Source organism: Glycine max, chromosome 4 (genome assembly GCF_000004515.6).
Source record: "Glycine max cultivar Williams 82 chromosome 4, Glycine_max_v4.0, whole genome shotgun sequence".
Taxonomy (NCBI): domain Eukaryota; kingdom Viridiplantae; phylum Streptophyta; class Magnoliopsida; order Fabales; family Fabaceae; genus Glycine; species Glycine max.
Genome location: NC_016091.4, coordinates 38,779,082 through 38,793,472, shown reverse-complemented (window position 1 = coordinate 38,793,472; position 14,391 = coordinate 38,779,082). Strand labels below are relative to the sequence as shown.

The 14,391-nt window shown below is 32.8% G+C and overlaps 1 protein-coding gene across 1 annotated transcript; it reads left to right on the top strand.

Moving 5' to 3' along the window:
- The first annotated feature begins 8,223 nt into the window (after window positions 1-8,223).
- On the top strand, window positions 8,224-10,294 carry LOC100787918 (60S ribosomal protein L31). The gene is made up of 2 exons (XM_006578471.4): window positions 8,224-8,559; window positions 9,062-10,294. The coding sequence occupies exons 1-2, from the start codon at window positions 8,473-8,475 to the stop codon at window positions 9,317-9,319; spliced, it is 345 nt and encodes a 114-aa protein (XP_006578534.1). The 5' UTR covers window positions 8,224-8,472; the 3' UTR covers window positions 9,320-10,294.
- The last annotated feature ends 4,097 nt before the right edge of the window (window positions 10,295-14,391 follow it).

Here is a 14,391-nt window from a genome sequence, read left to right as displayed (position 1 = left end):
TTAAAAGGAAAACATGACGAAAATTGGGGGCAATTGTTCGCCCCAATGATTCATCAGTGGAATAATCGCCATGCATTTAGGGTCGATGCTTATCCCTGACAAGAAGGCCTATTGAGCTTTAACTCGGACTACATGGTCTGGTATAGGCGAAAGACAAAGATGTTTGTTGACCCACAAAATGCAAAGACGGCTACATTGGTATTTTTTAATTTTTTTGAATATTTAACTTGAGCATTTTTTTAATGATGGCCATTAATTTTCTGACCCTTATAATTGCAGGCTGAAGTTGTAGAGACATTACAATACATGGTGTCTCCTCAAGGGAGGAATACATGGACAGTTGATGATCTCGTGCCTTATGTGAAAAAAATTACAATTTTATCCAAAGAGCAAGAGAGAGTCACTGGGCCAGTGTCACATGGTCCTGCATCAGAGCGTCAATTTCCCGCACAACAGTTTCACATACTTCAGTCAAGTGTTGAAACTCAGGGCATAGACAGACGAAGGGAGACTGTTGAAGCAGAAGAATATTCCCAACAAATGCCGGAGCGTGGCCATGGAATGTATTACACGCCACAAACATTTGCTGAGTATCCGTCACAGATGTATCAGTATCCTTTTCAGGTTCATCACACTGATACTTCTGCAAGCCAGAAATCGTTCGGTGGTGTTGCGGAAACACAAGCTCATTTTTCATGGCCCACAATGACCCCTTCACAACAATATCATGGCCCAATTCCAACACCTAATGCCCCGTTAGGAACACAATGGAATGTACTGGGACAAATACCTAATACGGGTGACTTATTCGGTGTTGATTTGCGTCACGCATTTTCTGCGGAGGCTGACAAAGAAGAAGCGGGGAGGCATCGGGGCAGAAGAAATCCTGATTGCCAAGTACGAAGATGGGATCGACCATGTGGCACATCCTCACGGCATCACGGACACCAAAATGAATGATTTGCATGTTTCCGTTTATTAAGGCTTTGTTGTATATTTCTCATTTGAATTTCACACGTAATGTATGATATTCAGTTTATTAAGGCTTACTTATGGATACAGTTTATGTCGCGTATCAAACTATAACAATCAATGAACCCTAAACCAAATAACTAAGGTAGCCAAAAGGAAAAAACTAATGTTTCTAAGTAACGATGAACATCAATGTGAAAAATAAAAACTAAACCCTTAACCCTAAAATATAAAAAGTAAACCCCAAACCCTAAAATAAAAAAAGTAAACACTAACCCCTAAAATATAAAAACTTAGCCTTACCCCCTAAAATATAAGAACTAAACCCTAACCCATAAAACATAAAAACTAAACCCTAACCCTTAAAATAAAAAACTAAACCCTAACCCCTACAATATAAGAACTTAGCCCTAACCCCTACAATATAAAAACTAAACACTAACCCTTAAAATAACAAAACTAAACCCTAACCCCTACAATATAAAAACTAAACCCTAACCCACAAAACATAAAAACTAAACCCTAACCCCTAAAAATAAGAACTTAGCTCTAACCCATAAAACATAAAAACTAAACCCTAACCCTTAAAATAAAAAAACTAAACCCTAACCCCTAAAAAACAAGAACTTAGCCCTAACCCATAAAAAATAAGAACTAAACACTTAAGCCCCTAAAAAATAAGAACTAAACACTTAACCCCTAAAATAAAAAAACTAAACCCTAACCCCTAAAATAGGAAACTAAACCCTAACCCTAACCCCTAAAATAGAAAACTAAACCCTAACCCCTAAAAATAAAAATTAAACACTAACCCCTAAAACATAAAAACTAAACCCTAACCTCTAAAATTTTAACCCTTTAACCCTAAACCCTAATCCGATAGCCTTACCTTTTAAACCCTTAACCCTAAAATATAAAATCTAAACCCTAGCCCATAAAACATAAAAACTAAACACTAAACCCTAAATACTAAATTCTAAACCACAAACCCTAAACACTCAATTTTAAACCCTTAACCCTAAACCCTTAAATCCAAAATTATAAACCCTAAAACCTAAGGCTTAGACCCTAAACACTAAAGCAGAATACTTAGACACTAAACCATAATGACTAAGTCCATAGTTTGTCATTGTAGATAGTTAAAAAAAACTAAGGTAGACAAAAGAAAATAACTAACGTTTCTAACTAACGATCAACACAATTGTCACTCAACCTCAATTGATCCACTCCATTTATTTCAACTTCTAAATGTAATTTTATTTCATTAGAAGTACACATTCAAAAAAAAGTAACTGACGATTTCATTGAAGACCAAAAAGTAAATACATTGAAGAAAACCTAAAGCAATACAAGTCACTCATCTAACATACATAAATCAATTAAATGAATTACTCCTATGGTCAGATTGCATTGGACATCGGCGCCTATTGTGCCCTTCTGCTCCACATCTACTACATTTTTGTCGGTGGTCAGATGGTTCGACCCAATCCATCTCATTCCTTATCCTTGTTGATTTTGGCCGACCTTTCGCACAAATTGTAGTTGGGTCAGGGATTAGTGTCCATGCCTCATCAGCAGGAGGAATTGCCGCTTCATTCCCAAGAGGCCACCACTGTGCGGAGTATGCTTTTAAGATGTGCTCATTGGTGTAAACAACATCTATATATTGGTAGTAGTTCATGCTCACGTAACCACAAGCTGCAATAATGTGTGAACATGGATAGTGAAGCGCAGAATACCTTCCGCATTGACAATAATGGCCATTCAAGTTAACTGCCCACTTTTGTCCGCCACGTTGCGTTATAGGATTGAAGGTCTCCTCTACTTCAAACCTTGTCGAGTGGATATCATACACGCGAACGATGTGCGAACAAGCTTGTTCTTGATTTTTCCTAAGTTCTGTAACAAGCTTAGAACAATAAACTTGGCCTTTTCTTAATTGTCTTTGGGCTTGGCGACCACAATCAACAAAGTACTTTCGGCACCTGCTATATGTTGACTTGACCAACGCTATTATTGGAATGCTGCAACAATCTTTCAACACCTTATTCACACATTCTGATAGGTTGGTTGTCATGTGACCATATCGTCGTCCAGATGTATCGTAAGCCATGCTCCATTTTTCCTTTGAAATGCGATCAATCCATCTTGCTATGACTGGACTCAATTGACGAAATTTTTCTAAGTTTTGATCAAACACATGCTTGCAAGGAGTGTACGCTGCATCAAATTTCTTATCATCAAAAGTTGTACGTAGACATGAAACTCAAATTAAATTAATGTATAAAATAAACCTTACCCAATTTCTTGAACATCTCTTTTTGTTTCGCGTTGTTGAATTTGCGATTGAAATTGCTGGCTATGTGTCGGACGCAGTACACATGATAACCGTGGGGAGGTTGCCAACCAAGTGCTTCGTTAGCGACAACAGACTTTATACTCGCGTGACGATCAGATATTAGACAAATTCCATTCTTATATGTGACGTGTTCATGCAAGTGGGTCAAAAACCATGACCATGCTGTTAGCGTCTCGCCTTCGACCACGACAAATGCTAGAGGAAGAACACCACCATTTCCATCTTGCGATGTGGCCATTAATAGGGTCCCACGGTATTTGCCGTATAAATGTGTGCCGTCAACTTGTATGATTGGCTTACAGTACTTAAAAGCCTCTTTGCATTGACCAAATATCCAAAATACTCTATGAAACTGACGATGTTCGCGACTCACCCTATTACCAATAATAAAATCGTCATGTAGTATTTGAAAGAGCCAGGAGAATGATTTTGCATGTGTGTTAGCCATGACGAGAGTTTCGCATACGACTCTTCCCAATCGCCATATTCAATTGCAATCACCTTTTGTTTGGTCATCCATGCTTTTCTGTATGAAACCTTATAGGAAAATTTACTATTTATCCTTTCTTGAATCAAAGAAATTTTTATTGATGGGTCTTCTCTAATCATGCCTGTAATTCAAATAATAAAATAAAATTACAAATTAAAATAACAAATAACACAAAAGTAGGATAATATGAACATAAAAAACGTACCTACTACGCAAGTCGCAATTAAATTTGAATCAAGCTTCTCATGGTCTTGTGTCATAGTCATATTTAGACATGTGTGCGGTCCACCCTATTGTGTCACTTTCCATGCATCGGTTTTTTTGGATAAAATTGCCCTCATATAAAAAGGGCAAGGAGACTCTTCGGTGTTGTTGGGGCAACAAACAATATATTTGTGTGATTTCGTTTCAACAACCTTAAAACTTTGATGCACATTCATCACATATTGTTTCAGTGCATTTTTGACCGCATCTTTACTGTCAAAATCCATGCCAACATATAATTCTTGTCCAACATTAAAAGTCGTTGGCATGTCCAGACCACAAATGTCCTCCTCGTCCGGATGACTCCAATTGATATTATTATAATGCATAGCGTCATTCCAAAATGGATTTTGAATTTCTGGTACACCTAATAATTTAAAAAAAAAATCACATCAACAAACTACTCCTATTTAGTTACCATTAAATACAATTCTCATAAAAAGATAGATGTATTCAACTAATTTTGTATTTCACAAACATTTACCTTCGATTGGGTGAACAATTGAAACTGGTTCAACGATGTCAGTGACTTCATCATCTGTATCAGATATTCCATCATCACTATCATCTTCATCGAAAGACTCTTCAACGTATAAGTTAGATGCAAGATAATCATCATCATCATCATCTTCATCATCATGTAAATTGCTTATATTTCTTGGCAGTTCTAACTCATGATGAGATACATTACGTCCACCTGACGTAACAGAATTTGCAGCATGAAACATAGAACCACCAGCAACATCCTTTTCTACGTACAATTCTAGAACTGACATTTGTTGTTGTTGTTGAAAACTTTCGATCATAGTTTCAACATCTTCATCATCACAAATTTGCAACGCAACATATTTTCCTGAAACTAAAAATCTTCAACTTATAGTAGAAATAATTTCATTATTTTCTAACTTTACCTTATCTCCAATTTTTTTTTCAAAGCATTGAAACTAATTCCGCGTTTAATCTGAATGACCTTTTTACTGCCTTCAAATATTACACCATCATTGTCTTCATATACTCTTCCGTTGAAATACAACACTGTAATAATTGAATTCATGATATACCTACATGATCAAAATTAAAAATAATTAATCATAACAATAGTAGTTTTAAAATAATTAAGTGTATTTGCTTGGTTGATCTACTAACTTAAACTTAAACTTAAAATTAAACTTAAACTTAAACTACAAATTAAAATAAGTAAACATTATTAAAAAATAACTTCAAAGTAAAAAACTTGATTACAAAAATTAATAGGCTTAAACTTCACGTGTTAAAATTTGTTTCTAAATAAAACAATTATTACTTCAATTAAATATTTTGTGAATCATAAAAATAAAAAAATTTATTTGCTTCCTCTATTAAACTTAAAGTAAACATTGAGACGTCATTCTAACAAAAAAAAATTGCTCATACGTCAAATTAAATAATTCAAAAACAAAATCCTTCAAAAACTTAAAGACTCACCTATAATATTTATAACCGGAAGGGTCACACGTCAAATTTCTTCTAAGCCACAAAAATCATAAACAAAGAGGATTACAAATAATTACTTATACTAATTTTGAAATAAAAATTCTAATTAAAAAAAAATTCACTTAAACTTGACCTTCAAATTTTAGTCTAACAAATAAAATTATTACTTCAATTAAATATTTTGTCAATGATACAAATATAAAATATTTATCTGCTTCCTCTATTAAACTTAAAGTAAACATTGAGACGTCATTCTAACAAAAAAAAAAAATACTCATACGTCAAATTAAATAATTCAAAAAAAAAATCCTTCAAAAAGACTCACCTATAATATTTATAACCGGAAGGGTCACATGTCAAATTTCTTCTAAGCCACAAAAACCATGAACAAAGAGGATTACAAATAATTACTCATACTAATTTTAAAATAAAAATTCTAATTAAAAAAAAATTTCACTTAAACTTGACCTTCAAATTTTAGTCTAACAAATAAAATTATTACTTCAATTAAATATTTTGTCTATGATACAAATATAAAATATTTATTTTCTTGCTCTATTAAACTTAAACTACACATTCATACTTTATTCTAAAAAAAATTACTCTAATTAAATAATTTATGAAAAATTCCTCAACTTCACAAAAATTTCAAACACAAAATGGAGATATAGAATATTCACCTATTATTTTTCGAAAAGTGAAGAAGTATTAGACCTGATCTAGTGCTAGTTTGCTATCTCAATATTTTTCTTATTTACCATAAAGTATAAAATAATCTAAAAGTCCAAGTTAGATAAAGTTCTTTTAAAATTATTAAAAATCAATAAATTACTAATAAATATAGTAACGAAAAATTGTTATTCCCATGCTAGTTTTTATGTTAGTAAATTAAATGACGGGACTTTTAAATTAAATTTATATATACATTATTCTGCATATCATTATTTTTAATTTCCTTGTAGTTTCGTTATTGTTTTTTATAATTAAAATTACAATTTTTTTTGTTAACTTATACTATATTTTATTGCAAGTAAAATGAAACTTCGTTTTTAACTCAAAACAAACCACAAAATAGTTAAGAAATAACATGTAATTAGTTTTTGTCTTAAATTAAATTATATGTCAAATAATACCAAAACAATTGTACATGTCAAATACGGAAATTAATTTCATTCGCAAAAACCATTAAAAAAAAGGCTTACAATTAATTACGGCTAATCATTTCTATATTAAAAATCTAATTTACAAAATTAATACAATTTGACCTTCAAATTTTATTCTAACCATAAAATTTATTACTTCAAAATAAAAAATTTGTACATGATAAATAAACAAAACTAAATAAGACTTTCTTTAAATAAATACAATGCTTACTATAGAATCAGCAAACTTCAAAGTCTTTCTTCCCCTCTGCTTACTATAGAATCAACAAACTTCAAAGTCTTTCTTACTCTCTTCAATATCAAATTTTGCAAGTATGGAGTATCATTCCAAGTGCTCTATTTAAACAAAATTTACACCAAAGCTGAAGCTATCTGCAATGTCAATTTACACGCCATTAAAGCAAAACCTGTATGCATGTCACTTCCTACATGCCTAGTCTGAATACCCTAAACTGCAATGCATGTGACCTTCATTGCCCTAACCAATACAATAACAGTGCCCTATCTGCAAAGCAAAACCTGTATGCATGTCACCTCCTACATGCCTAGTCTGAATACCCTAAATTGCAATGCATGTGACCTTCATTGCCCTAACCAATGCAATACCAATGCCTTATCTACAAAGCAATGCTCTAGTTTTCCTGAAAAAGCAAGAACATGCCCTAGCCTGGTAGCCTAAGTCACGGCCAGCTTGGTCTCGCAGGAGCCAATGGCGGGACTGGCCATGTTGGCATGTCCCGCCATCAGCACAGGCGACATGGATCACGTTGGCATGTCTCGCAGGAGCTAATGGCGAGATCACCACATCAGCAGGTGTCTCGCCTGTGCCACTGGCGGCACGCTCCAGGTATGCCAGGTAAGCCACCTTCTCGCCATCTTCAATGGCGGCACCCTCCTTCTCGCCATTGCAGATGGCGGAACAGCCATCTCGCCATCAACACTTGCGGGATCCTTTGACAAAACAAACCCCCAACGTTAAAAGTTTGCAAACAAACCTAGATTGATAAATAGTTTTGAAAACTAACCCTCTACAGTAAATTTGTCCAACTTTTACCTAAGCATAGTTAATGTAGATAAAACCCTTTAATTCTATTTTTTTTTTCAATTTTGGCAAAAGCTTCACACGTACTCTTGTTCTTGCTATTATCTTTCTCTCTTTGTTGCTTCACACATTCTACTCCTTCCACTGAATGCCATTATTTCCATCGCAACTCACGATGCCAGACTCTATCATTGGCGTCATCGATCACCACCTGTCCTAATCTAAAAGTACTTTTTTTTAAGGAAAAAATACTTTTATCATTATAGAAACTTGTTTGGATAATATTAGTGAAAAACACTTTTAAATGTACAATAACTGAAGGGGTATCCCCTTAAAAAAAACTAAAATATATGAGTATGAATTTTATATTATTATTGTTTACTATAATTTTTTTTATCTTGTTAAACTTTTAAAGTAATTCTTTTTAAGCTTTACCTATAATCTACTATACGTGATTCACAGGAACTTCTGAATTCCATGTTCCTTTCTCATCTCAATTTTTGAGATAAAAATAATCTAATCCGAGTTCTATCCCATTGTTTCCAATGTCCAATCTCTTCTCAAATTTTTCCCTATTTCGGTCTTCCCTCATACTCCCTTCAGTTTTCTTCTTCTCCTCCCTTGTCACCACCTGCACTTCTTGTCGAGTTTAGAACGCTGCCAAAACCTTTCCCAATCCCTAAGGCAAGTGAGTAATCGGTGGCTAAGAATGGTGGAGAAGGCGAAGGGTAGGAAGGAGGAGGTGGTTACTATGGAGTACACCATTAACCTAGCTCCACAAACGCCTCCCTGGCTGGTTGTCCATTCACCTTCTTCTTTATACCATGTCTTCTCTGTATTGTTCATTGCTATTTGTCTTATTGAACTAACCCTCATTCTTCAAACTTCAATAATCAACTTATTAACAAGTTAATTGTTTAGTACATACTAAAGTGTAATTAAAAATTGCTATTAATCAACCCTAGCTTAGTTGAGTTGGATACACGTTTCTATATATGGATGAGTTTTTTGTGGTTATAGAATAAGAGAGATTAGGAAACCTAGCAAACAGAACAAAAGTTCTGCAGTTTTGTTCCTAGTGATTGTATTGATAAAATGCATAGCCTAAGTTACTTGTGCCTTTAGTTTTGCGATCTATTGGGCCACTGATCTGAAATATATGTTTATTTGATATAAATGAATGATTGCATATTAGTTTTATTTATAATAATTTTTGTCTTTTGATAGCTTTTGGTTCGAGATTAGTAGTCTTACTAATTCTTGTTTGGTTTGTTGTTATGTAAAACAACACATTTAAGAAGAAAGCTATTAAGGAGATAAGGAAATTTTCCCAAAAGGCCATAGGGACCAATGATGTGAGAGTGGTTGTGAAGCTGAACAAGCATGTCTCTAGAGTTAGGGAATCAGAAGTGTTCCAAGGAAGAGTTTTTGCTCTTGCAAAAACCCCACCTGCACTTCTTTCAAAACGTCAACAAGGGTTGCAACCAAACTGCCATGAGAGTCATAGCGGCTTTGACATGCATGACAAGTCCTCAAAATTGTTCGACAAGTGGTGATGATGGACAATACGCTGACAGAGTGGTCAAAGGCAGTGTCAAAGGTGGTGCAAAGGGCACACGCGTTCTCCTTCACATAAGGGGTAATGCTATCTATGATAAGTTATTAAAAATTAGAACATGCAGCTAGGAAATAAAGTCAAAACTTGGATTGGTTTCACTTTGATCTAACTGACGTAGTGTTCAATTTATCTTTCATTTTTATAGATAATCAAGTTACAAATATTTTAAGGTTCGATTTAGTGTTTAATAGAATCATATCAAATTCATCCTGTTTGGAATTTTAGGAATTGAGAAACAAAGGGTAAGGGATGAGAAGGCATAGGAGGAAAGACTAAGTCAAATCAAATGGCGGAAGTAGCAAAGGATTGTCTCCAATTGGAGGATTGATACTTATAGGTCTTTATTCACTTACATTGAAATCCATTTCAATTATTGTTCATCACAAGTGTTACCTTTGTTTACTAATTCCTTTGGTGAGCCAAATGATACTGAGGTGAGAAAGGATGATTCACTAAGGAGAATGGGATTGGCTTGCTGCTCATTTTAAAAATATAGCAGAGATTAAAAAAATATGTATGTAGAATGTGGTATTTGATTCTTCTAAAGTAAATTCTTCAATTTTCTTTCTAGCAGCAACAAGACTATATTCCTGAGCTTATTCTAAGGAGACCATGGGACAAAGCTGATCTGTTATGATGTGGAGGATAGTTTATTTTCCTGATGGAGAGAAAGTAATAAAACATAATTCAATCACTTTGTTGTCCATCCAAAAGTAGGGGCTGATGATTGCAGTTTTTTTTTTTTTTTTTTTCATTTAACATGCCGTGGTACTAGAGCTATGGTCCCACTATTGTTTTTTTTTTTTTTTTTTCATTATAACTAAATGTCCCGAGACCATTTATATTCAGTGTTCATGCATTTGATGTTAAAGAAAGTATAATGGATTGCTTCCATTGGGTTGTGAGGTGAAAAGAAATGTTGGTCTATGAGGCGATAAAGGGTGGGGATTTTTGGGTTATAAGCAAATAGGCATCAAGCTAGTAATAGATTTAATTGTAGATTATTTTTTTATTAAGCACTTGAAAATGTAAGACTAAGTCTGAGAGACAACAAGAACTACTCTTTCTTCAAAGAATTTTTATAGAAATAATTCTCTTTTTTTTTTTCAATTCTATTGTTCTCTAGTTCTATTTCAAATGTTTGTGGTGCTAGCAAGTGAACTTTTTTTTTGTGTTTTTAGACCTTGATGGTAGTAAATGTATGGTCTACTATTCTTATTATGGACAATGGCTTTTCAGTTGTTTGAGTTCTGCATCATAGGAAATGAGTCCTTATTTTGAACTATCTTATAGTTTGTTGGTTGGCAGATGGACGCAAGCCAAAGGACAAAGAAAGATGGATTTCAAAAATATAAGAGGTAGAATATTATATCTTATTTCACTATTGTTGAGTTTTCAAGAGTATAAGGAAATTGAGCTAATGTTACCGTTGTTTTTCTTGTTTTAAAGATTAGATCTTTTTCTTCATTTTTTTTACACTTTTTACTTGCTATTGTTTCAAAATATTTATCTATCTTGTCAACTTGGTCCTTTGATGTTAAAAAATTGATATGTTGTTTCTTTGCTTGATTTATCAACTAATAGAAGTTATATATTTTGAATAATTTATAATGTTAATTTTATCTAATTTTTAATTTATTTTAATGCATGCATAAATTAAGTGTATTGAAATGTTTAATTTCTTAATGCTAATTTAAATGTATGAATCACCAAATTTCACCTTCTCTATAGTGGCGTCGTTGCACAAATTCTTTTTTCTAGATTTTAGATTGAACTAGTGATTTATAAATCTTCTTAAGATTCCATTCGCAAGCTAAGCTAAGCTAGAGAACTTAATCTCTTTTTTTAATCATTAAATTGTGTTAAATCTTTTTTTTTTTATCATTAGTTGGTTGTTAATTTTTTTTATCATTAGATGGGTGTTAAATCTTTATCATTAGTTGGGTGATAATTTTTTTTTATCATTAGATGGGTTTTAAATCTTTTTTTTATCATTAGATGAGTGTAAATTTTTTTTATCATCAAAGGGGTGTTAAATAATTTTTTTAGGGTAAAATATGGTTTGAGTTCTTATAAAATTTTGAAAAGTATTTTTTTTGGTCCTTTAAAACTTTTCGTATTAATTTGGTCTTTATAAAAATAAAATATATTTTTTATAAAATATATTTTTTATGGTCTGAATAGTATTTTTGTTATATGGACGTGAATAAGAAACTTACTAGTATAATTTGATTATAAATAAATTAAATAATTTGTGGTGATTAAAATTCTTTAAAATAAATTAAATAAAGTGTTTTTTGATGAGATTAGATGGGAAGATAAAACTATAATAGGTTCTAGTATCTTTTGAATGTAGTTGGGAAGATAAAGAGAGAAAATAATTAAATATGTTAGTTACATAAAGAAATCGTTTAGTGCAGTTACTATTGAGGACCATAAAAATATATATTAATTTCATAGGACTAAATTAATACAAAAAAATTATGAGAACCAAATTAATATTTTGTAAATTTTACCTGGATTTCAAACATATTTTACCCATTTTTATCATTAGATGGGTGTTAATTTTTTTAAAAAAATTATTTTAGATGAGTGTTAAATCTTTCTTATCATTAGATAGGTGTTAAATATTATTTTTTATCTTAGACAGGTTTTATTTTTATTTTTTTTATCTTTAGATGAATGTTATATCTTTTTTTTTATCATTAATGGGTGTTAAAATATAAAAGATTAAAAAGACTCTCTTGCACATTTTTTTTATTTTCTTTTAAACTCCCTCGCACTTTCTTTCTATACATACCTACGCTCAAACATAACTTAAAAAAAAAACATTTCCCACACACAAAACTTAGCTTCTACATTCTCCTTCATTCCCAAAACCTTCCTCTAATATTTTTTTCTCTTTCTTTTTTCCCTCTCTAATTGGCCTCTGCCACATTGGCCTTCCTTTCATAGATTTGTCCATCTTCTCTTTTTCATATATTTGTTACCCACAAATTAGGTGAAACACCTGGATATTGGCACCTACTGGTCCTAGTGCCACCATCAATTCAAGCTTGTTTCTTTCCTCGGGATTAGTTTAGTCGATACTCATCAGATTAATTAGAAACTAACTGCCCAGATTTCAGCTTTTCGGTATCTCTTGCACACCTTTTTATTCTCTTTGACATTATCTTCATCATATTATATTTTTCTTTGATATTACAAGATTCAATGCTTTCAATATTGATTGCTAAGTTAGCTCACTATTTTGTTAAAGGCTAACTTCGTGGAGTGGCTGCTGGGTATATTAACTTAAAATAACCCAAATCTGACTAGGGAGTGTTGAACTCTTGGAAATGCCTGCTCGTGCTGTTATGTTTAGCTTTTCTGTTAATTATTGCTTTCAACAGAAAAACGTCTAACTATACAAAACTTATTAGTATTTGGTTTATTTCTATTTTTATTTTTAGTGTGTTGTTCAACATGCTTGACGAATTCTCTAATCTTTTTTTGTGAATTTTATTGCTCTCCTAATTAAGGTTGTCTTATCGAAGTCATTTATACCTCTGATAGTTAGTAATTAGTCCCTTTGATTTAGGCGCATCTACTATAGTGCGAAAGATGCAAAACACTTGACATGACATTCAAATAAAAGGATTCAAGATGGCATGCTTCATCACCTAGCAGATTCTCCTCAATGGATTAAAATTGATCAAGATTATTCTAAATTTGGGGAAGAAGCAAGAAACCTACAACTTGCATTGTCTCCTGATGGAATGAACCCACATGGTATTCAAAGTAATTCCCACATCACACGGCTAGTGATTTTAGTCATTTATAATCTACCTCCATTGTTATGCATGAATCGCAAGTACATGATGTTGTCTATGTTAATTTCTGGGCCTAAACAACCAAGAAATGATATAGATGTATACTTGGCTCCATTAATTAAAGACCTGAAACAAATGTGGGATACAAGTGTGGAGGTGTATGCTGGGTACAAGGAGAACTTCACTTTGAGGGCTATGTTATTTGGGACAATTAATGATTTTTCAACATATGGTATTATGTCAGGATACAATATCAAAGGAAAATGTGCATGCCCTTTATGTGAGGAGAGTACATATTGGATGCAATTGGAACATTGTACAAAAAATGTCTTCCAAGGACATCGTACATTTATACCCTTGACACATTGTTACCGATTGTTGAGTAAAGCATTCAATGGGAATATAGAGGAATGTAGAGCTCTTATGCCATTGATCAGGTATAATTTGTTGGAAAATATTCAAAATTTAAGTAATAATTTTGGTAAGTCATGCAAGTGAGCTTGTCACTAGTGGATGGAAGAATAGGTCTATTTTGTTTGAATTACCATACTGAAAGTCATTGTATGTCAGACAGTTTCTTGATGTGATGCATATTGAAAAAATGTATGTGATAGTGTTATCAGAACATTACTCAACATTCTTGGAAAGAGTAAAGATGGGATAAATGCGAGGTTGAACATGGTAAGTACAGGAATAAGGTAAGAATTGAGACCAATAAATAAGGGAAAGCGTACATATCTACCTCCTACAACTCATACTCTATCTAGAAAAGAAAAGAAAAAGATCTTTTTGCAAGTTTCTTCATGGGGTTAAAGTTCCAGAGGGATACTTTTCAAACATTAGAACCCTTGTATCTATGAAAGACCCTAAGTTAAAAGGTCTAAAGTCTCATGATTGTCATGTTCTAATGGAACATTTACTACCGGTGGGTATCTGTTCCATTTTACCAAAAAAGGTGACGGTGACCATCACAAAATTATGTTTCTTCTCCAAGGCAATTTGCAGTGAAGTAATTGACCCCAGGAAATTGCCGACATTGCAAAAAGAAATTATCGAGACATTGTGCGAGCTTGAGATGTACTTTCTACCATTTTTCTTTGACATAATGGTTCATTTGACTGTTCACCTGGTTAGAGAGACTCAATTGTGTGGGTTAACCTATATGAGATGGATGTATCCGTTCAAATGTTACATGAAG

What these genes read in the sequence shown, in the direction of transcription:
- LOC100787918 (XM_006578471.4), top strand. Translation starts at nt 8,473, where the DNA reads ATGGTGGAGAAGGCGAAGGGTAGGAAGGAGGAGGTGGTTACTATGGAG. An exon ending in CACAAACGCCTCCCTGGCTG is followed by an intron (nt 8,560 to 9,061) that starts GTTGTCCATTCA and finishes AACACATTTAAG; the next exon opens with AAGAAAGCTATTAAGGAGAT.